The sequence below is a fragment of the Pristis pectinata genome, chromosome 35 (genome assembly GCF_009764475.1).
Source record: "Pristis pectinata isolate sPriPec2 chromosome 35, sPriPec2.1.pri, whole genome shotgun sequence".
Lineage (NCBI taxonomy): Eukaryota > Metazoa > Chordata > Chondrichthyes > Rhinopristiformes > Pristidae > Pristis > Pristis pectinata.
Genome location: NC_067439.1, coordinates 9853019 through 9876320, shown reverse-complemented (window position 1 = coordinate 9876320; position 23302 = coordinate 9853019). Strand labels below are relative to the sequence as shown.

Here is a 23302-nt window from a genome sequence, read left to right as displayed (position 1 = left end):
CGACAGTGCAGTTTTACTTACCCCGCACGTCTCCTTTAAACTTTCCCCCTCTCACCTCAAAGCTACGCCCTCTAGTATTTGACATTTCCACCCTGGGAATAAGACTGGTTACAGGGTCCAGGATACAGAGAAGCAAATCGGTAAACACAGTGTTGGGCGGTCAGTAAAGGAATTAACAACTGGTGACAGTAGACAGAGATTATTCCTCAGGGGTACAGAACAAAGCTCCAGTAACATAACGAACTGCTCTGGCCACAATGGTCACCACGTTAGGAGGACATAAGGGCTTTGAGGGAAGTGGAGGAATAAATTTATAAGGATTTCATTTATGACCTAGGCCATTTGGCTCATCGAGTCTACACTGGCTCTGAGCATTCTCACCAGTTTCCCTGTTACCTGTTCTCTCCCACATACCATCTCCCTTCCTTCTGACACCACAGTGGCCAATTAACCCACCAACCTGTAAGTCTTTGGGATGAAACCGGAGCCCCCGGGGGAAACGTGCGTGTTCACAGGGAGAACGTACAAGCTCCACATGGACGGCGCCGGAGTTCGGGATCGAACCCAGTTCTCCGGAGCTGTGAGGCAGCAGCTCTACCCGCTGCACCAGTGGGCCGCCTAGGGTGGAGAGTAGGGCCGAATACCCTCACCAGTTGCCTCCCCCTGGTGGGACGCGGTGGTTCCCCCAGGAGAACCTGCCGTGCAGACCCATCTGGTGCAAAACGTGCAAGAGTTCAACTGTCCTGAACTCCTGGGGTTTTATCATCAGAGGGGGGATTCTCCGGGGCTCCGAGCAGTCTGGTTGGGTTTCGGGCAGTTGTAGAGGCTGTGATGGGACTGAGGACCGTGGCTTTGTTTTTTCTGGTATTTAGTTGGAGGAAGTCTCCTCTCATCCAAGGTTGGGCAGTCTGACAGTTCAGACCATGGATTGTGGAATCTGGATCTCCACAGTCAGCAGTGGGAAGGTCAGGTGTCTGACGTTCCTGACATCCGGGAATTCCTGTTGAAGGTTCAGGAAGAGGCCACTCTGCCCCTTGAGCCTGTCACACTGTTCAATGGGATCATGGCTCCGCCCCTTTCACCCGAATCTCATGACAGCCTCCGGGAAACATCAGCCTCCCTCTCTCGGACCTGACTGCTTCAGCTCCCCAGCCATCGTGATGAGGGATGAGTCAGTGCTGACTCGTCTGTGGGCTCTGCTCTCTGCACCCACGCTCAGCTTGCTTTCCATTAACTCCTCCCATTCCCTGCTATTCCTCAGGATCTCTGCGAGCTGGTTTCAGTCCTTGGACTACTGATCTACCCTTAAGGGTATTAAGACATGTACTGTCACCTGGGTGAGAGTGCATGGGCTTCCTCTGAGCCAGTTTTATCTTTAAACAGTTAGACTTACTTTTTCTGCTGTGAAATTGCAGGGTTAATGGAATTTGCAAGATACGGTGTTGGGGATTCTGCCCTCGGAGGCTAGTTAGCAGATAGGTGCAATCGGTTTGTTGGACTCTGGTGTGCTATGTGTGACACAGTAACTCGCTCTGCGAGGGGATGTCACTCCTTGAAACCTGGATGTCAAAATGATCCCCCTTGCCCACCTCCGCTGCTGTTCAGTGGGAGGTTTTGATCTCTGCCTGTGAATCTTCAACAGCGTTGGTGACACAGGCAGCGGTGGGTGCGTTGCTGCTTCCAGGGTTAAAGGGACTAACTTTCAGTTTCTCTTCCCCTGTGTGTACGTGTGTGGGGGCTGGCTTTACTCTATATCAGGTGACTCAGAGCACCTCCCTCAGCTGCTGCTACTGAGGCAGCCAGCTGCGGAGTGTATACCCAGCTCAGCGCCGGGCAGCAGTGTTTAAGGGAAGGCAGAGAGGAGCAGAAGGATGGGTTGATACGAGGTGAGATGTGAGGAGGTTTGTGGGGAGGGTAACCACTGGTGCAGACCAGTCAGGCGAGGAGCCTCGACTCTGTGGAGAGGGTAAAGCTTGCCCTGAGGCAAAGGAGGTGTCAGAGTGCAGCATGTCCTGCTCTGTGTCCTCCCTTCACACACGTGTTGTCCATGACCTTACTGCGAGGGCAAGGCTCAGTCAAATAGTACCGGGGTCCTGACAGGGAACTACCCTTGGTTCCGGGTCTGCATCTTCTCCTTCTACCTTCAGACCGAATCTCTCTCTGGTGTCTGCCAGTGGAAGTGTCGCTTGTTACTCGGGGTGGGGGTTGGGGGGGGGGGGTGGTTGGATGGGCTGTTTCCCTGCTCCCTTGACGGTTGGGTTTTGTTTCCAGCCTGGAGACCCAGAGGTGACGAGGAGCTGCATCATCAGAATATTTTGGGTGAGTCTGTTACCCTGGCAACGCTCCTGCTCGGGGTGAGCATCCATCTCTCAGGCGATGCAGGGGGCTTGCTGCTTCCAGCTGGTCTGATTTGTAACCCTTGCCCAGACTCTCTCCGGTCTCCCTGATATCCATTGCTGACCACTTTGCAATGGGAAGTGGGAGGGGCAAACACGTGGGGGTGAGGGGCTTTGAGCAGCTGCTATTGGTGAACGTGGGGCAGCTGGGAACAGTGGGACGGGTTGGGGGTAGGAATGGGTTAATGTCCTCGCTGGACCTTCCTTGTGTGGACTGGTCACAAGGTGCTTCCTGTCCCAGGGCTGGTCCACCTTCTGTTGTCCGTTAATGTCCGTTCTCGTTACCCGTGGATTGGGCTGATGGGCAGGAAGATCCCATCCCTTGTAGATACAGTTCACCTGGCCTCAGTGACGCCACTGGCTCCTTAGGGGTCGCTTGGGAGAGGCCAAGTACTCGGGGAGATGAAGGGTGTTGGGGGGGGTGGGGGTTATGTGGAGGAGTGGGCGGGTAAGGAGACAGGTGTCGATGGGGGCTGGCTGGGTGTAGTGGGGGATGGAATGGGGGGTGGTTTTGTTGGGTGCTGGGAGGATGAGGCAGGGTGGACAAGGGGAAGGGGGTCAGTGGGCACTGGGCATTTTCATGCAGCCCCGCAGGTGTAGACGATCGGGTGGGGGCCTGGGCCAGCTTAAAGGAGGAAATCATTTGGGATCTTGCTGTGTAACTCCCAAAATCATTCCGTTAAGTTCAAAGCAATTTAGCATCTCACCAGCAAGTCATCAACTTCCTTAATGGAGCAAAGCCTTCTCGGGCACTTCACGGGTGCTTTATGCCACAGCGTTTGACGCCAAATTGCGAGGAGGTATGAGGACCGTTGAATGGTTTCATGGTGGAGAAGGTCAGGGAGAAAGTCCAGGGCTTGGGCTGTGGACGTGTGGCGGCCAGCAGTGGGGTGACTGAGTTCAGGGACATGATGGAGCTCAGAGACCAGGGAGGTTGTGGGACTGGTTACAGAGGTGGGGGAGTCGGGCTGTGCAGCCTTCTGCTGCCGGTGGTGTTCGTTATGTTAGCAACTCTGACACCCTGGGGTCACTGGAGACAACCCCAGGTCCTTGGCAGCTGTCCAACAGCCTCCATTTTCTTTGCACACCTCGCATGTGACTGAACTCGTCTCCCGCTTATACCTGGAACTTTTGAATTTGTCTCGTGCGATTCTGTAACTAGGGTCATGAACAGAACACAGTCCCTGAGATTATAAAGGTAGGAAGGTTATGCTTTGGTCATGTGGAGCATTGGTCAGACTACATCTGGAGCTAAACAAAACTGCTGGAGGAACTCAGCGGGTCAGGCAGCATCTGTGGAGGGAAACGGAGAGTTGACGTTTTGGATCGAGACCCTTCATCTGGGCTGAAAGAGTAGAGGGGAGATAGCCGGTATAAAGAGGTGAGGGGAATGGGCGGAGCAAGAGCTGGCAGGTGGTAGGTGGATCCAGGTGAGGAGGGGTGATAGGCAGATGGAGGAGGGGAGGGTGGGAGTAACAGCAGAGGCTGGGAGGTGAGAGGTGGACTGGATACCATATACAGTATTGGTCTTTGTATACGCAAAGGTGCAAATGTAAAGGAGGCAGTCCACAGAATGTTTACTAGACTGATACTTGGAATGGGTGGGTAATGTTATAAGGAATAGTTGGACAGGCTGGACTTGTATCTGTGTGACTGGCCTTGACTGAAACATGTAAGATTCTGATGGTGTAGAGAGGTCACTATTTAAAGGTCACTATTAAATGTACCCATTTAATACAGATTGGGTACAATCTTTCGCCAGAGAGTAATGAGTCATTGGAGCTCTCTTCCCTAAAGGGCGATGGAAGCAAAAGCTTTGTATTTTTTTAAGATAAAGGTGGATTTATTCTTAATAAACATGGGGGTGAAAGGTTGCCAGGGGTAACGGGAAAGCAGAGCTGAGGATACATTCAGATAGGCTCGATCTCATTGAATGATGGAGCCAGGCTGAGTGGTTCCTCCTGCCCCTAAGTCGCATGGTCTACTCCAGGGGAAATGGGAGAGGTCACGAGACCCTGAAGGTGGGCGACTTGTGATTTTAATGTGAACAAGGACCAGATGCCCCCAAATAAGGGGAGAAAATAATTAGTGAAGTCAGGTTGATCAACACAGTGTGGTCAACTGGCTGGTTTCTATGCTGCAAGTCCAATGTGTCTGTAGCTGTAGACGGGAGCTAATTCCAACTCTCTCCTGGTGTTTTAGGCTGTTGAACGGCTGCAAGGAACGAAGACTTGCAGAGGGATCCCTCGGGAGGAGTCAATGGCTGCCGTCAGGTGAGTGAGAGGACTCGGCCACAGGCCTGTGTCCTTGCACAAGGAAGCTGGAGCCAGGAGTCAGTGGGTGATGGCACTCCATCCTTGGTCTGTGTGTGTGTGTGTGTGTGTGTGTGTGTGTGTGGGGGGGGGGGGGGGGGTCTGTGTGTGTTCACTTCTCCCAGTGCTCCCCAACCCCCTGCTCTGCTCAAGCCACTCGATCCCTGGAAATGAGGCAATCCGGAAAGAGCAGTGAGAATGATGGCCAGTACTTCCCAGCCCTGCTCTGGGATCAGAGTCACATGATGTGCTGCATCAGAGTCACGGGGCGACTGAGAAAGCAAAATACTGCAGCTGCTGGGAATCTGAAATAAAACCAGAACACTCAGCAGGTCAGGCAGCATCTGTGGAAAGAGAAACAAGAATTATTGTCTTTGACCTGAATCATAATCTGTTTCTTTGTCAACTGCTGCTGCCTGACCTGAGTGTTTCCAGCCTGTTGGTTCTGGTACAGAGAGGCAGGCCAGAGGCCAAGTGTTCACGTTCCCCCGTAGCAAATTACGACTGCAGTAAGGTTGTTAGTTTTTAGACTGGCATTCAAGCAGAAAAGCTTCTGAGTTGTCATTAATGACTGGTTTATTAATGTTGTTCCAATAGAGAACATGCTACCCAGTTACTGCTCCAGCCCCCCTCTACACGAATGACTCTATACTCTTGAGGCAATTATTGGTGCCTCCTCATCCCTTTCTTGAAGGAGCAGGGATTTCACTGGTGCCAGTGCTATGTCCACCTCAGGACTTGTCCTGAAGAAGGGTCCTGACCCGAAATGTTGACCGCCTGCTTTTCTCCACGGATGCTGCCTGGCCTGCTGAGTTCTTCCAGCATCATCGTGTTTTACATCTAGATTCCAGCATCTGCAGTCCTTTGTTTCTCCAGCCAGGAGAGCTGCTGCCTCATGGCTCCAGTGACCCAGTTTCCATCCTGATCTCGGGTCTGTGTGGAGGTTGCACGTTCTCCCTGTGTTTCCCCCGCTTGCTCCGGTTTCCTCCCACATCCCAAAAGCGTGTGGGTGAGTGGGTTAATCGGCCGCTGTAAATTACCCCTAGTGTGTGGATAAGTGGTAGAAATTGAGGGATTTAATGGGAATGTGGGGAGAATACATTGGGATTAGTGTAGGATTGGTGTAAAGAGGTGGTTGATTAGCACACTCAGTGGGTTGAAGGCCTGTTTCTGTGCTGTGTGAGTCAGACTCTCTGACATTAGTCATTCAATGGAACCAATGTTAACATCAATTTATATAGTGTCTTTTGACTCATTATAAACCATCCCACAGTGCTTCCTAAGGGACTGACTGGCAAAAAATGACGTTGGGCGTCGGGGCGTCTGAGAGGAGATGAAGAGGTTAAGGGAGGGATTTCCATAGCTTGGGGGCTGGCCATTAGCCAACAGTGGTGGAACGAAGAAGGGAGGCATGTTCAAGAGCCCAAAGGTGAGGGAATCAAAGTCAAAGTCGAGTTTATTGCCATCTGCACAAGTCCATGTGTGCACAGGTGCAATGAAAAACTTACTTGCAGCAGCATCACAGGCACAGAGCATCAGATACGCAGCATTCACAAGAAAAACATAAATTAAGCATAAATTATATATATTTTTACAAGAAATAATGCAATTAGAACAAAAAAAACACATCCATTGTAGTGCAAAGTGGTCATAATGTTGCTATACTGAGGTAGTGATTAGGGTTGTGCAGGTTGGTTCAAGAACCGAATGGTTGAAGGGAAGTAGCTGTTCCTGAACCTGGCGGTGTGGGACTTCAGGCTTCTGTACCTCCTGCCCGATGGTAGCTGCGAGAAGGTGGCATGGCCCGGATGGTGGGGATCTTTGATGGATGTTTCCTTCTTGAGGCAGCACCTCCTCTAGATACTTCTGTTGGTGGGGAGGGTTTCCAGAAACAAGGAGTCGGATGCAAGGCTTTGAATGCCAGGACGAGAATTTAAAACCTCCTGGGTTGGTATATGGGAGCAGTATAGGCCAGCGCTGGCAGCTGGGATTAGGGGTGGGGGTTCGGTGCTGATGGGTGAGCTGAAGTTTATGAAGGTGGGTGTAAGGGAAGCTTTGGTATAGCTGGACTGGAGCTGGAGGTAATGGTTGATGAGGTGAGAGTTTTGGCGGCGGATAGGGGCAGGGTGATGTGATGTTGCCGTGGGGGAAATGAGTCAGTCCGGTGCTGCTCTAGAATTGGGATCAAATGCAACACTGAGGTTGTGGGGTGGTCTGTCCATCCTGATGGTAATGGCAGGGAAGAGGACTGGAGGGTTGTCTGGGGGCAGTGCGCATGGCTTTGGTCTTCCCGGTATTAGCTTGGCTAAATCTCAGTTCTTGCAACGCTGGATGGTGGAGTGCCAGTCCTTGGGTCTATTGGCAAGGGAGCAGGAGTTGGCAGCAAGGATCAAAGACCTGTTCAATGCAGAACCAGGTGACTTTTCCCGTTCTCTGATGTTGGCCGACCTCCCCTGCACACCTCTGCAGAGTGCCCTGGTACCCCAGTGACCCACAGATCCTCTCTGCCCATTGAGGGGGTAAAGGACCAACCTTGAGATCCTCCTGATTAGGGTGTTACGGTGGTGCAGCAGGTAGTGCTGTTGCCTCGTATCTCCCAGAGACCCAGGTCCGATCCTGACCTCTGGTGCTGTCTGTGTAGAGTTTGCGCATTCTTGCTGTGACTGCCCAGGTGCCCTTTAATGTGGGGTAAGTGTAAGGTCATGCACTTCAGTAAGAGGAAGCTAAACACAAGACTATTATCAGAAGATGCGCTGCAGGTTAATTGGGCTCTGAATTACTGCAAGTAAGTGGCAAAAGGGAAGTTGGTGTACATGTGGGTGAGAGAATAAGTTGCAAAGAAACAGGGCAATAAAGGCACAGGCAAATTGGCCAGCATGGACTCGATAGGCTAAACAGCCTCCTTGGTAAATTGGTTTATTATTGTCACATGTACCGAGATCAAGTGAAAAACTTGTCTTGTGTACTGTTCGTACAGGTCATATCATTCCACAGTGCATTGAGGTAGTACAATAACAGAATGCAGAATAAAGTGTAACAGCTACAGAGAAAGTGCAGTGCAGGCAGACAATAAGGTGCAAATTCATAATGAGGTAGATTGTGAGGTCAAGAGTCCATCTCATCATACAAGGGGACTGTTCAATAGTCTTAGCGGGATAGGTAATTTGTCCCTTAGCCTGGTGGTACATGCTTTCAGACTTTTGTATCTTCTGCCTGGTTTGGAGGGGGAGAAGAGAGAATGTTCGGGGTGGGTGGGGTCTTTGATTATGTTGGCTGCCTTATGAAGGCAGCGAGAAGTGTAGACAGAGTCCATGGAGGAGAGGCTGGTGTCTGATGTGCTGAGCTGTGTCCACAACACTCTGCAGTTTCTTGCAGTCCTGGGCAGAGCAGTTGCCGTACCAAGCCGTGATACATCTGGATAGGATGCTTGCTATGGTGCATCAATAAAAGTTGGTGAGAGTCAACGAGGACATGCCAACTTTCTTCAGCATCCTGTGGAAGTAGAGGTGTTGGTGAGCTTTCTTGGCCGTGGCGTCTATGTGGTTGAAACTGTGGCCAAGTATGAGGCCAGAATAAGTATTAAACATGCTCCTTCCTCCCACATCCAGTCCCCGAGACTCTGCCAGTAAAACTGTAGAGTTTGCCTGGTTATTCTGTACTTGCTGCTCACAGTGCGATCTCCCCCTCACTGGGGGGAACTGAGCACGGTTCAGGGAACTGATCTGTGGAACATCTCCATTCTGTCTGCAGTCACGACCCAGAGTTTCTGGCTGCCTGTCACTTTAATTCTCCCTGTCTTCAGTCTCCTGTATTGATCCAGTGAAATTGACCGATTTTGTCCCTTCCCTTTCCGTCAGGAGCACAACTGTCCCAGACCTCGGGGCAGAGAAAGAATGATGTGCGTTTCACAGCCCAGAAGGTTCATGGCCAATTTTCCAAAGTGTGAGCTGGGCTGTGACAGTCTCCCTGATGTCCTTTGGTACCTGTTCCTCTCTTCCTTGTCCTGTTACCACATTCCTCTGGTATCATTTTTAATAAATGCTTAATAAATTTGCTAGAGTTCTTTGAGGATGTAAGAAGCAGAGCCGACCAAGGAGAACCTGTGGAAACACTAAAGACGTTGCAATCTGGAGCAAGAAACAAATCGCTGGAGGAACTCAATGGGTCAGGCAGCAACTGTAGAGGCAGAGGGATGGTCGACATTTCTGGTCGAGACTCTGCATCAGGACTGTGGGCGTAGAGGGAAGATGGCCATTATATAGGAGTAAGAGGGAGGGGTGAGACGGGGGTTGGTAGGTGATGAGTAGAATCAGCTGAGGTGGGAGATAATGGACAGGTGGGTAAGCGGAGGTTTAGATATAGAAGCTGGTGGGTGATAGATAGAAACGGAGAAGGAAAGGAAAACTATAGATGTTGTGTATTTAGATTTCCAGGTGGCATTTGACAAGTTGCCACATAAAAGATCAATGCACAAGATAAAAGGTCATGACATTGGGGGAAGTGGTTAGCATGGATTATCACATGGATGACGGTTGGAATGAATTAATATTTTTCAGGCTGGAAGGATGTCCCAAGGATCAGTTCTTGGCCCTCGAACATTTACTATTTATATTCATGATCTGGAGGAGGGAGCCTTGCATTTCTGCAGGCTATCCAAGTTTGCCCATGAGCTGGAACTATCCTGTGGTGACGATACTTGGCAACAGGACGTAAATGGGTTGAGGGAGTGGGAGAAAACTTGGCAGATGGAGTTTAATGTGGGACAGTGTGAGGAATCTAAACACAGACTATGACACAAGAAATTCTGCAGGTGCTCGAGTCTGGAGCAACACACAAGCTGCTGGAGGAACTCAGCGGGTCAGGCAGCATCTGTGGGGGGAAATAACCAGTCGACATTTCGGGCTGAGACCCTTCAAGACGGGGGAGGGGGGACACACACGCATGCAGGGGATAGATGAGTTCAGGTGAGGGGGGAAGGTAGGTGGGAGGGGGAGAAGATGTAATAAGCTGAGAGGTGACAGGTAGAAGAGGCAAAGGGCTGAAGAAGGAGGAATCCAGTTGGAGAGGGCGGTGGACCGTGGAATAAAGGATGGATAAGAGGAGATGGGCAGGTCATCAGGCAAGATGGGGGAAGGGAGCACAGCAATAAGGGAAGACAAAGCGGGGGTGGGGGGGGTGGTTTACCAGGCATTAGAGAAATTGATGTTGAGGCCATCGGGTTGGAGACTCCCAAGGTGGAACATGAGATGTTGTTCCTCCAACCTGTGTCTGGCCTCAGACTATTATCAGAATGAAGAGAGACTGTTGATGAGTGAAGTACAGAGAGATGCCATCTCCTGTAGTAACACATCATTAAAGGTGTATCCCTGCCACTTAATGCACAGTTCAGGACACGTCTGTTTTGTCACTTCATGTTCTGGCTAGTTGTACATCCACGGAGCCATCCCTCAACACTAACAAAAGAGGCATATCTTGAGTGTCTGGAGTTTGTGCTCAGACACTTCTGGACAAGCTGCCAAGTGTTGCGACTGCTGAACTGAGCCACACTGAGGCAGTAGCTGGGAGATACAAATGGTCTTTATTCAACAGCAGATCTTCTGGAGAGAATCTCTCTCTCCTCTCCTCAAACAAGGTTGTATATTTTTTAACCACAAATGAACGATTAACTACCATTTCAATGGCTATAATCGCTGCCTTAAACATTTTGAATGTAGACTGGTAACTTTGTAGAATGACACATTTACAATGGGAGTACATCCCAACTAGCAGAACCCTTTTGCATATTCAAATACTGGTGGCTGGTCCGAGAGCTTCTGAGCACAAACTCCAGACACTCAAAATATTACTTCTTTTGTTACAGTGTTGAGGGATGGCTCCCTGAATGGACAACTAGCTAGAATATGAAGTAACCAAACAGACTGTCCTGAACTGTGCATTAAGTGGCAGGGATACACCTTTATCAATGTGTTAGTGCAGGAGGTGGCCACTTAATGCCTTCCCTGATCTCATCCTGAAGTTTTCAATGACCACATGAAGATTCATCTATTGTCTTCCCCCGTGTAGTTTCAATGGGACAGAATTAGAAGATCCCACACCTAATGATTGGTTTCGATGACCTTAAAGTATCAGTTGAATTGTGAACAGTTTTTATTTCTTGAATATTGGTTCTCATTTTAAGTAATATCTGCTATCCATAATTTCATAACTCCAGAATAATCCCTAATGGCACATTGGTGTTTATTGCAAGATGGTTGGAGCTTAGAAATGGGTAATTGTACAGGATACTGGTGAGAGTGCACCTGGAATACTGGACAGTTTTGGTTCTCCTATTTAAGAAAGGATTTAATAGCATCCAGAAGAGATTCCAGGGTGAGAGGGTTGTCCTATCACAGGCAGCTTCAGAAATTAGATCTATATTCTTTGCAGTTTAGAAAAATAAGGGTTGATATTGAAATGTATAAGGCAGGCACAGTAGTGCAGTGGTTAGCGTAATGCTTTACAGCGCCAACGACCCGGGTTCAATTCCGGCCGCTGTCTACAAGGAGTTTGTACGTTCTCGCTGTGTCTGTGTGGGTTTCCTCCGGGTGCTCCGGTTTCCTCCCACATTCCAAAGACGTACAAGTTAGGAAGTTGTGGGCATGCTATGTCGGCACCGGAAGCGTGCAACACTTGCGGGCTTGCCCCCAGAACATTATGCAAAAGGATGCATTTCACTGTGTTTTGATGCACATGTGACTAATAAAGGTATCTTATCTTGTAAGGGAGCATGACAGGTAAGATGTCTCCACTAGGGGGAGAATCTTGAGCGAGGTGCCAGAGTTACAAGATTAGGGAAGGTCATTTAAAACTGAGGTGTGTGAAGCTTCTCACTGAGGGCGGTGCATCTCTGGAAACCTCTCCCCCCAGACTGTTGTGGAGACTGGATAATGAGATCATAGAAATGCACAGCACAGAAATGGGCCCCTTCATCCATGCTGACATCGATGCCTTTCTGTGCTTTTCCCACTTGTCTGCAAGGGATCATTGGGGGTCATTTTATTGCACCGATGCCACAGATACTGGAACATAAACAGAATGTGGTGCAGAAATGATGAACGAAGCAACACCAGTGGAGAACAAAGAGTTGACATTTTGGGTCATTGAACTCTGGTATTTCCATTGGGAACCGTTGACTCTTTCCTCGGAATTGCTTACGAAATGAGGCCCTAGCTAAATGTTGGATATTGTGGATTTAACAATATCAGACCCCTAAGACTCTGGGTGGGATTATTCCATCCCATTCCTGGCACCTCCAACCTCCCTCTCGGCCACCCTTGTGTGTTGCTTTCCTGTAACCCAATCCCAGACCCCAGGGCTGCCTGTTTCTGCAGCAGATTCCATCAACTAAACCACATCCCTGAAACTAAAAATGCTAGAAACACTCAGCAGGTCAGGCCGCACCTGTGGAGAGAGGAGCAGAGGCAATGTTTCAGGTTCAAGAGCAGAAAAGTGGGAAAACAACTTAGTTTTAAATTGCAGCGAGGACGGGGAGGGATGGGTAGAATAAAGGGAATATCTCTGATAGGGTGCGGCCAATGTTGCCACGATGACGAGCTGTTTACAAAACTGCCTGGTTGATCGATTAATGAGGGCAATTAATGAGAACAGACAAAGGGATGTGTTGAAGCTGGTCAGAGCGTAGCTGAACTGAAACCAAGTGTTGGGAATGCCCATCGGATCAGGCAGTGTCTGTGGAGAGAGGAACACCGAGCTGGTATTACAGATGATTAACCTAGAGCAGAACTGGTCGGCTCTGATACAGAGAAAGCGAGTTGCTCGAAATTGTTGAATTTGATATTGAATCCCAAGGTTGCAAAGTGCCCAGATGGAAAACGAGGAGCTGTTCCTTGGTAATGTTGGTCCTTGAATGAACATCGCAGCTCGTCACCATGACAACCCTGGCCTCGCTCAATCAGAGAGATTCCCCCTGTCCTATCCGTCCCTCCCCACCCTCTCTGCGGCTTCAATCTGTTTTACTTTCTCATGTTCCCAGTTCTGATGAAACGTCTTTGATCCAAATTGCCAATTCTCTCTCCACAGATGCTGCCTGACTGCTTTCAGCATCATCTTTGTTTCAGATTTCCAGCACCTGTGACCTTTGTTTTGGTGTTTAATTACGTCCCTGTATCGGAGCAGTGAATGTGGGGAGAATAAAATAGAATTAGTGTAGGATTAGTGTAAATGGGTGCCTGGTGGCCAGCATGGATTCAGTGGGCTGAAGGACCTGTTGTTGCAATGAATAATGCTAACTGCAGTGCACTGAGAGATGTAATTGGTTTATTATTGTCACAAGAAGTGAAAACATTTTTGTTTGCGTTCCAACCAGACATCATTCTGTACACAAGTACAACCAGGTAGTACAAAAGGGGGAAAAAAAACCATCGTGCAGAATATAGATCTTGCAGTTACAGAGAAAGTGCAGTGCAGGTAGACAAATAAGGTGCAAGGGCCATGACGAGGTAGGTTGGGAGATCAAGAGATCATCTTTATCGTACAAGAGGTCTGTTCAAGAGCCTGATAACAGCGTGTTATACACTGTCCAGGCCTTGGCCTGGTGGAACGTGCTCTCAACCTTTTGTATCTTCTGCCCAATGGGAGGGGTGAGAGGAGAGAACGGCCGGGGTGGGAAGGGTCCTTGCTTTCCCGAGGACGCGGGAAGTGTGGACAGAGTCCACGGAGTGGAGGCTGGTTTCCGTGATGGACTGGGCTGCGTTCACAACTCTCAGCGATTTCTTGCGGTCTTGGGCAGAGCAGCTGCCATACCGAGCCATGATGCAGCCAGAGAAAAATCAACTGTGACCTGCCACGGAAGTGATTTAAAGCAAAAATGTAAATGTATTAAAAATACAAAAGTGTTTATGTAGTTTGAACTGTTTTCCCCAAGCAATCAATATAGCAACTGACTTTGCCAAATTCCCACAATTAATTGGTATTGGTTTATTATTGTCACTTGTACCGAGGTACAGCGAAAACCTTGTCTTGCACACCGATCGTACAGGTCAATTCATTACACGGTGCAGTTACATTGAGTTAGTACAGAGTGCATTGAGGTAGTCAGTACAGAAAAGTAAGATTTCTGTGCTCTGGAGTTACTTTAGAAGTTTCTCCCCCAGAGTAGGTCGGTCTGACGTGATCCTTCTGGAATTTTCCACCCAGGTTTACCCCGGGGAAAGGGGTGAAGCGTAAACGTGCCGAGGAAGATGGCGCCCTCCCCCCGCCGATCGCCTTCCGCTGCGATTCGCTGCTCGACCTGTCGCTACTCAAGCTGCACCAGAGCTGCATGGTGTCCGAACGCAACCTGCGGCGCTCCGTGCTGATTGCCAATGCCCTGCGTCGGCTGCAGGCGGATGGGGGGCTGCCCGTGGGGCTGCCCGCCCACCAGCCCCAGCCCGTATCCAAGCCGGAGGCCGCGGACCTGAACAACAACCGGGCTGAGGCCAACTCCAGCCTCCTCTCGGGCAACGACTCCTCGCTCTCCTCCGCCATCTCCACCATCCTGCAGGACCTGGACTACATGGAGGGTCTCGGCCCCAGCCGGGAGCAGCCCGCCCCGGAGGAAGACCAACTCCTACCCCTGAGGCCGGGATCACCCAATCCCCGGCCTCTTGACTCCATCTTCGCCGCCTTCGAGATTTCCAACTCCGACGCCTTCCTGGTCGACGGCTCCCTGGATGCCATCTTCGAGGACATCGACACCTCCATGTACGACGCCCAGCCGGGTCTCTCTGCTGGACTCTGGGACCCACTCAAGCCTCCGGCCTCTGCCCCTGCCCCCTGCCCGCTGGCTAAAGCCTCCTGGGACTGCTCTTCAACCAGGACCTCCAACAGTAGGACAGACTTTGCCGATCTGGAGAGTGTGATGGACCTGCTGGTTGGATGATGCCTTGAATGGGACTCGTGACTGCTCTGAGACTTTGATAGGACGCTGGTGGGTCTCAAACCTACCGAGACTGGCACAGTAACTCCTGGGCAGCTCTACCCACCCCTCGGTGCTCCCCAGTCCTGTTTTATAGTTGTGGGGTGGGGGCGTTGGGCGGGGGTGGGGTGGGAAGACCCTCCAGCCTCCAGATTCTCCACCACTCCATTTCTAACTGAAACGTGCCCGGGTTTCGAGTGGGCGGGGGTATCAGTGGGGAGACTTGTCTTCCATTAGGCTCTCACCTTGACTTTGATTGCGGTCTTTTCCCTCTCGGGGTCTGAAGGCAGCTTGCGGATGCTCACTGGCAGAAGCCGGCACCCAGAGCGAGGTTTGGTGATGAGCTGGGAATGAAGCAACACAAGAGGCATAAAATACCAGCATGGATAGTTTGGGCTGAATGGCCTTTTTCTTTGCACAGATACATCCTTGTTGCTTTTGAAGAAGAGGTTCTTGGTGTGAGCGTGGAGCTGTGGTAAGGATATTGGACCCATAGAACCCGTGCACAGGAGGGGTTGTTGGGCAGGGTTAACGTGTGATGAGATGGGACCATCAACGATGCTGAGCAAGGTCCTCATCCCCTCTCTGTAACTCCAATGAGTTGTCACCCTCCTTTCTAATGGTTTCCTTTTTCTCTAATTTCCTTCTCTCTCTGTCTCTGTCTCTGTCTTTTTCTCTTTCACCCTCACTCTCTCCAACCTTCCTCTGCGTCCTGATGTGGAGCTGGAGACGCTAGTCGGCTCTCGACCTGGGATCATCCTCGACCCCTCCTGTTCATGGGTTCAGAACCCAGCCCAGCACTGCCTGTTCCCGTGTCCCTCAACACTCTGCGTCGAATGCCTAACTTTTAACTTTTGTACGTGTTAATAATAATGTATGTTTTATGCGTGTTAACTATACGTGTCAATTACATGTGCTAGTATTGATGTATATTTTGGTTCTTTTGCATGCTTCGGTTACTCCAAATGGTATTGAGGAACTCCTGGCCATTGTCAACCTGAGTGTGGCCGTCCCTCTCACTTGAGTAATTGGCCCTGGTTTTCCCTTCTGCTGAAGGTTGCCAGGCGTTCCTTTTCTGTGTGGCCCCTTGCTGTGGTGAGCTGTGTTACCCTGAGTCACTGACGGGAGGGGAAGTTTCCCACAGGGGGCTGGCTATAGCTGGGGGAGGAGGGCTTTTTGGTGTTGAAGTTCACTGGGACCGGGAAGGTTTAACCCCTGTGGGGTTGCCTCCCGCTCTCTGCAGACTCTCCTCTATGCCCCTTCCTCCTTCATAGGTATCTACCCAAACTCTGCCTGTTCTCCTACCAACGCCAGCCCAGTGTTAGTTTACGGTGCTGTACAGTCATGTACATGGTCTTCACGGTGTCCCAGCCATGTTTGAGGTGGGCTGGTGTTGGCCTGTCCCCGGTACACACTGCAGGCAGAGTGTGCTGGTGTTACAGCCGATTACCAAGTGCAATCCACCGCATCTATTTATTGAGGCAGGACAAGGCTCTGACCTGGGAGATCATCAGGGATGGGGGAGGGAGGGAGATTGGGAACAGAACTCCCAGAGCCTGGGAACTGGATCATGGTTGCTGTGATTCAACACTCCAGGTGAATTCCTGTAAAACTCCAATAGACCAGCATTGGACTATTCAGAAATCCCGATGGTTTGGCATCTGACTCGTCGGGGAATGTTTTCTTTGAACTTGATTCACTGGAAAAATTATTACACTGCTGTGTCACATCTTTTCATGACTTGAAAGTTTGTGTTGGGATATTGATCAGGAATAACGGAGTTCAATCAGATCAGGTTGAGTATCACTGACTTGTATGTTGTAAAATTTGCAGCAGCAAAATTGTAGATTGTTCATGCCCTAATTTGTTGCTTCTGCCTGTAGATGTCAGAATTACATAATTACATTTTACCCTGCTTTTGAGCTTAAACTAATTTAAGAACAATAAATAAGCTTTTGATGGGTTTTCTGCTTCTGATCACACATGCGTGCGTTCACATTGACTGGAGGTGGGTTAGGCACCCTTTTAACCTCTCAGCCCTGCACGGGAAGGTTCTGAGGGACAGGCTGGTCCACACTCTTGTTGAAGGTTTGGGTCCTGGGTTCTGAACATCTCCTGCAATTCTAACACTTGTTGAATTATTGCCATGTGCACAAGTACAGTGAGGTACAGGTACAATGAAAAACTTGAAGGCATGTTAACTTCAGACAACACACTGAATGTAAATTATACAAGACAGTGGGGGGAAAGAAAGACTGCAAAATGAGATATTGTGCAAAAGTAAACACAATCAGAGATGAGTCAATGGTGGTCCATAGTGTTCTGTTGGTGTCAGGACAACTTTGGGATAACCCTGACAATGGTCCAGAGGAGGTTTATTTTTGGGATGAGTCAGTCAACTCCTCTCCAAACCTCATGGTCCAGCTCTTGAGTCTCCTGAGGTGACCATTCACAGTGGGTCACTGGGGCTCTGGTCCCCCAGCCCTTCCAAGGTTACCTTCATGTCCAGGTTGGATCTGTATCCAGCCCAGGCTGTCCACCCACTCCGTCCTGCCCTCAGCACCTCTGCTGAAACCCTCAGCCATTGCCGTTGTTACCACCATCCACCGAGGTTTTCCCCAAGCTGCTCTGGCCGCCCCTCCTATCCTCTCCATGAACATCAGCTCGTGTCCGAACCTGCAACAACCCCCGGTTGCCCAGCGCCCACATGTCCTTCTCCAAGCATGCAATTGTTTGTGCTCTCGGCCATGTATCCGGTGGTCCCGATGTGGCCTCCTCTCTGTCGGCGAGACCAAGTGCAGACCAGACGACCGGTTTGCGGGACACTCGCATTCTGTCCGCAGTGGCCATCCCGAGCTCCCAGTTACATGTCGTTTCAGCTCCAACTCCACACCGCCCACCACCTCCCCCCAACCGACACCAACCTGTCTGTCCTCAAGTCTCCTCCACTGCCAGGGTGTGAGTCCCAAAGCAAATTAGAGGAACAGCACCTTATATTCTGCCTGGGTCGTCTACACTCCAGTGGTATGAAGTGAATTTTCCAACCTCAGGTAATCCACACCACCTGTGTTCTTGTTCTCCCTCCCTCTCTCTCTCTCCCCCCCCCCCTTCACCTCCAGTCCTCCTGTTTTTGTTCCCTTTCCCAGACCCCTCCCTCTCTTGGTTCCATCCACACACCTCACCCCCCATGTCCCCTCCCCTATCTGGTTCTGGGTTCCATCTGCCGTACACCTTTCCCCTAATGGTTCCCATTCTCACCTTCCTTCCTTATCAGATTCCAGCACTGACGGCCTTTGTGTCCCTGCTTATCACCCTCCAGACTCGGTCTCCTCCATTCACTCTCTCCCCCTGTCTATCATCCCTCACCCCTCCTCGGTCCACTTATCACCTTCCAGCTCCTGTCTCACCCCTCCCCTCACTTTATCTCGGCTACTTTCCGTCTCCACTCCCCGTCCTGCTGCGGCGTCTCGACCTGAAACGTCAACAATTCCTTCCTCCCATCGGCTGCTGCTCGACCCGCTGAGTCCCTCCAGCAGTTTATTTATTGCCCCTCTCTCTAATCTCCTCAGAGACCTCCTCCAGTTGTGGTCTCCCTGCTCTGGCCTTGTCCGCAGGGCCTAAGCTCCAGGATTCTCTCCCTACGTCTCTCCACCTCTCTCCTCATTTTCAGATGTTACTTAACACTTGCTCCTTTGGCCACTGTGAAGTGCGGCGGATGTTTCTGCCATGTTAAAGTTATAACATAAATGAAGTTGGTCTGCTTGCATCAGCAGTTTGACAGGACACTGGAGAGGGAGCTTCATCCATATCTAACGTGCGCTGAACCTGCCCAGGGGGTTTGTGACGGGACGGTGCAGAGGGAGCTTCGCTCAGTGCGTGTCTGACCAGGGGGTGTGTGACGGGACAGCGCAGAGGGAGCCTTGCTTGGTGTGTGTCTGTTCCAGGGGGTGTGTGATGGGACAGTGCAGAGGGAGCTTCTCTCGGTGTGTGTCTGACCCAGGGGGTGTGTAACGGGACAGCGCAGAGGGAGCCTCGCTTGGTGTGTGTCTGTTCCAGGGGGTGTGTGATGGGACAGTGCAGAGGGAGCCTCGCTTGGTGTGTGTCTGACCCAGGGGGTGTGTGACAGGATGGTGCAGAGGGAGCTTTGTTCTGTTTCTAATCTGTCCTTGCTCACTTTAAATCTAGATCCACATTTTTTGTGTTTGGTTTTGGGTTTCACTTCAAAATACCTTGTATTAAAAGAAAACCTATTTAAATTGTTGCTCTGAACCCAGGATGTGTCCCAGTGGTGCCTGCTGGTCATGGAAGCTTCAGTCAGTGGACACTGTGTGCTCCCTACCCAGGAGCAGTTGGGCACCGACATCACCTCGGAAGAGTTAACATAGACGGAGCCCACTGGTGGATACTTTGGCCAAATCCAGGAGTAGATCAATGAGGAGTCTCTTTCCCGGCTCTGTTGAAGGCTCTGGAACCAGTGCCCAAAGATCTGGAGCTGAAGTGCAGCCAGAATTTGAGCAGCAGTACCTCCCACATTCCACATGGAACGTTGATTCACCCAGGCCGCAGAGTCTGTGAACCTATTTAAAAATCTAAGATATCTTTATTAGTCACACGTACATCGAAACACACAGTGAAATGCATCTTTTGCAAAGGGTGTTCTGGGGGCAGCTCACAAGTGTCGCCATGCTTCTATTGCCCGGGACTTAACCCCTGTGGCTGTTGAGATGGGAATCACTTGAAGCCATGATTCCCATCTCAGCAGCCACAGGGATGGGACTCCAAGAGGCATCAGCCACAGTGGTGCCTGACTCACCCCTCCGCTATCGACTCACCCCTCCGCTATCGACTCACCCCTCCGCTATCGACTCACCCCTCCGCTATCGACTCACCCCTCCGCTATCGACTCACCCCTCCGCTATCGACTCACCCCTCCGCTATCAGCTCCCTCTGCACGTCACGACATCCCAACAGCCAGTTACTTCCTCTGCCGGCAGGGGAACACTCTGACCGGAGGTGACCTTCTCCCAGACTCCGAATAGATGTCAGTAAAAGACCAGCAACTCCACCAGAGACACAGCTAGGGCTTGCCAGTGGGAGCCATGCGCCATCTCAAGGGCAGCTGAAGAAGCTGCAGAGAGTAGTGGACTCGGTCCAATCCCACCCCACCATCGGTGTTATCTACAGGATCCGCTGCCTCAAGAAGGCAACATCCATCATCAACGATCCCCACCATCCGGGCCACGCCATCTCCTCGTAGGCAGCATCTGTGGGAAGAGAAACTGAGTTCATGTTTCAGGTTGAAGACCCTTCGACAGAATGGGGAAGGAGACCCCACTTGTCTCCTCAGCTTATTTTGTCTCCTTGCCCCGTTCTGAGAAAGGGTCTGAAACATTGATGCTGATTCTCTCCCCACAGATGCTGCCTGACCTGCTTAGTCTTTCCAGCATCTCCTGTTTTTATTTGAGTGACTTACTAAACCACTTCAGGAGATACTGTAGACTCAACCACACATGGTGAGCCTGGAGTCACATATTGGCCGGACCAGGGAAGGACAGCGGATTTCTGCCCCTGGATGGCATCAGTAAATCAGACGAGTTTTTGCAACAATCTGATGGTTTCATGCATGCTGTCGTTAAGACAATCCTTTTGATCCCAGCATTATTTAACTAAAATTCCTCAACTGCATGGATTCAAACTCATGTCCCAGAATCAACGGCCCTGAACTCTAACTGCTGGTCTATAGGGGGGAGGGTGGGTGGGGGTGTGTGGGTGGGTGAGGATGTGTGGAGTGGGTGGGTGGGGTGGTGGTCGTCGGTGTGGGGTAGGTGGGGGTGTGTGGGGTGGGTGGTTGGGGTGTGGGGGGTGGGTGAGGATGTGTGGAGTGGGTGGGTGGGGTGGTGGTCGTTGGTGTGGGGTAGGTGGGGGGTGTGTGGGATGGTGGGGCGGGTGGCGGTTGGGAGGTGGGGGTGGCTTCCCTTCTCTAACTCACCAAGAGAGTCTTAATGAGGTCAGCAGAGGTCCTGGTTCAGTCCTGAAGCTTCCTCCTTGGCCGGACAATTGATTGGTCATTGATGGCCATTCGTTTTCTATTGTGGCACCCTTGCTTAGAAGAAACCAATGTCTGATTTGAAATTTTTGATTGACACCCTCCTCCCCTCCCGATTGGTCAAGGTCGACAGGGGCGGGAGTTGCAGGTTTCCAGTCATGTGTCTGAGTTCCCTCTTCAAGGCTCTCCCCATAGTACTTCCACAGGACTCCCACCCGGTAACCCCTTCAAATTCTTTACTGATCTCCAAGACCAAACTGTCCTTTAAGCATCTAAGCCAAGGGATCCTAAATCCAGACCAGGGCACCTGACCTCATAATTCAACCATTTCAGGCCTGTGGAATTGTGTTGCTTTCCTTGAAGGCATATCGGTTCTTCCCTGTTGGAGAGTGACCAGAAATACGTCCTTCTCCTCTCCCCTCCTCTCACCATCACTACATGACCTACTTGTGCCTGTGCTGGGTTAAGGTCCACTTTGAGTGGCTTCTGTGCAGAAAGATCATGAAGGAATGGAGCATATGAACCAAGAACAGACTTTCTCTGCTGTTCAATAAAGCTGATCTGACAGTAAACCCAACCCTGCCCTCCCGCCTACCCAAGGTAACCTTTCACCTTCCCTTCTCTATCTACGCTTATCAAGAATCCATCTAACAAACTGCTGGAGGAACTCAACAGGTCAGGCAGGATCTGCAGAGGGAAATGGACAGTCGATGTTTTGGGTTGGCTGTCTGTATCCCCTCAGAGATGCTGCTCGACCCACTGAGTTCCTCCAGCAGATTGTCTGTTGCTCCAGATTCCAGCGTCTGCGGTCTCTTGTGTCTCCAAGCATCTTTCTAATCTTATCTTGAAAATATTCAAGTCTCTGCTTCCAAGAGAGTTACAAAGAGTCCTGATCTCTGACAGGACACAGGTCACTTTGTCACTGACTTAAAGGGGCATTTTGAAATAGTGACCCTTAGTCCTACATTCTCCCACAAGAGGATGCTGCCTGGATTAGAGGTTATGAGTTATAAGGAGAGGTTGGACAAACTTGGGTTGTTTTCCCTGGAGCTGCAGAGGCTGAGGGGAGACCTGATAGAAGTTTTTTGTTTCAAGAATAAACTTTATTCTTAACAAGAAAAACATACAAAGGAAGAAACAATGCAAAAAAAACCAAAACCTTAACATTCTTGGTTGTTACATTCAGTAGTGTAAACTTTAAAGAGAAAAAAACACACAAACATAGCACCATTGCCACTGATGTGGCTCCTTGAGGTGACCCCCCCCCCTTTCATTGTTTGAGGGGCTTCCCCACCCGACTCAGCCCCTCCGTGTGCAGTGGCGGAAGGAGCCCAGGCTGTGGTCCTTCCCCATGGAGCCTTTGCACTGGCTGCCCCGGGCTTCAGTGCGTCCCTCAGCACGTCCTCCTGCAGTCGGGAATGTGCCAGCCGGCAACGTTCCCTCACGGACATCTCGCTGAGCTGGGAGACCAACGAGTTTCGGGCAGACCAAAGAGCATCTTTCACTGAGTTGATGACCTTCCAGCAGCACTTGATGTCTGTCTCGGTGTGTGTTCTGATTGAAATATAAGAACCTTCCACAGGTTGGATATGGACATTGTGTAGGCAGAAGGGATTAGTTTAGTTAGGCATTTAATTACTAGTTTAATTAGTTCAGCACAACATCGTGGGTTGGAGGGCCTGTTCCTGTGCTGTACCGTTCTATGTTCCATGTTCTGAGTTCTAAGAGGAAACATCCTTTCCACACCCACCCTGTGAAGTTCTTATATTTCAATCAGGATATATTTCAATGAAATCTCCTCTCCCTCTTCCAAACTCCAGTAGATACAAGCTCAGCTTATTCAGTCTTTCTTCCTAACACAACCTACCCATTCCTTCTCTGAATTGCGGCCGACACAGTTATACCCATCCATAAGTAAAGAGACCAGTCCTGTGCCATGTACTCCAGATGAGGTCCCACCAATGCTCCACATAACTGAAGCAAAACCTCCCTACCTTTGAATCCAACTCCCTGAACAATAAATATAAACATACTCTTAGCTTTCCTCATTACTTGCTCTACCTGCCTGCTAGCTTTTGTGAATCATGTCTGAGATAATATATTTGTTTTTCAAATTTTTTTCTGCTGAAACAGGCACTGCCACATTTTCCAGCTGGTAAGTTGGTCAGAGCATGGAAGATGGAATTGAATGTAAAGTAATACATTTTGGGGTGTCGATGTAAGTGTAGGAGATAGACAATGAATGGTATGGCCCTGGGGAGAACTGAGGAACAGAGGGACCTTGGTGTACAAGTTCAAAGATCCCGATAATGGCAGCACAGGTAACAGGGTGGTAAGGAAGGCATAAGGGATGCCAGCTTTCATTAGGCATGGCATAGAATATAAGAGCATAGAGCACGGATACAGAACATTCGGCCCAACCAGTCCATGCTGACCACAGTGCCCACCCAGCTAGTCCCTATTTCCTGCGTTCGGCCGTATCCCTTCAATGTACAGATGCAGAGCATTTGTGGATGTTGGCTGGTGGGCTCTGGTAGAGTGTGGGTAAAAACACTGGCGGGTGGTTAAAGTGGAGCCCGGCGCTGTCCTGCCC

General features: G+C 50.3%; 1 protein-coding gene across 1 annotated transcript in view; it reads left to right on the top strand.

The window, feature by feature from the left end:
- The window catches only part of sertad3 (SERTA domain containing 3), a 40376-nt gene extending 23749 nt beyond the window's left edge, over positions 1-16627 (top strand). The window contains exons 5-7 of the mRNA XM_052044053.1: positions 2272-2319; positions 4599-4669; positions 13904-16627. Coding sequence (XP_051900013.1) covers positions 2272-2319; positions 4599-4669; positions 13904-14627 — 843 coding nt within the window. The 3' untranslated portion in view covers positions 14628-16627. The remainder of the gene's footprint in view (positions 1-2271; positions 2320-4598; positions 4670-13903) is intronic.
- Positions 16628-23302: the final 6675 nt, after the last annotated feature.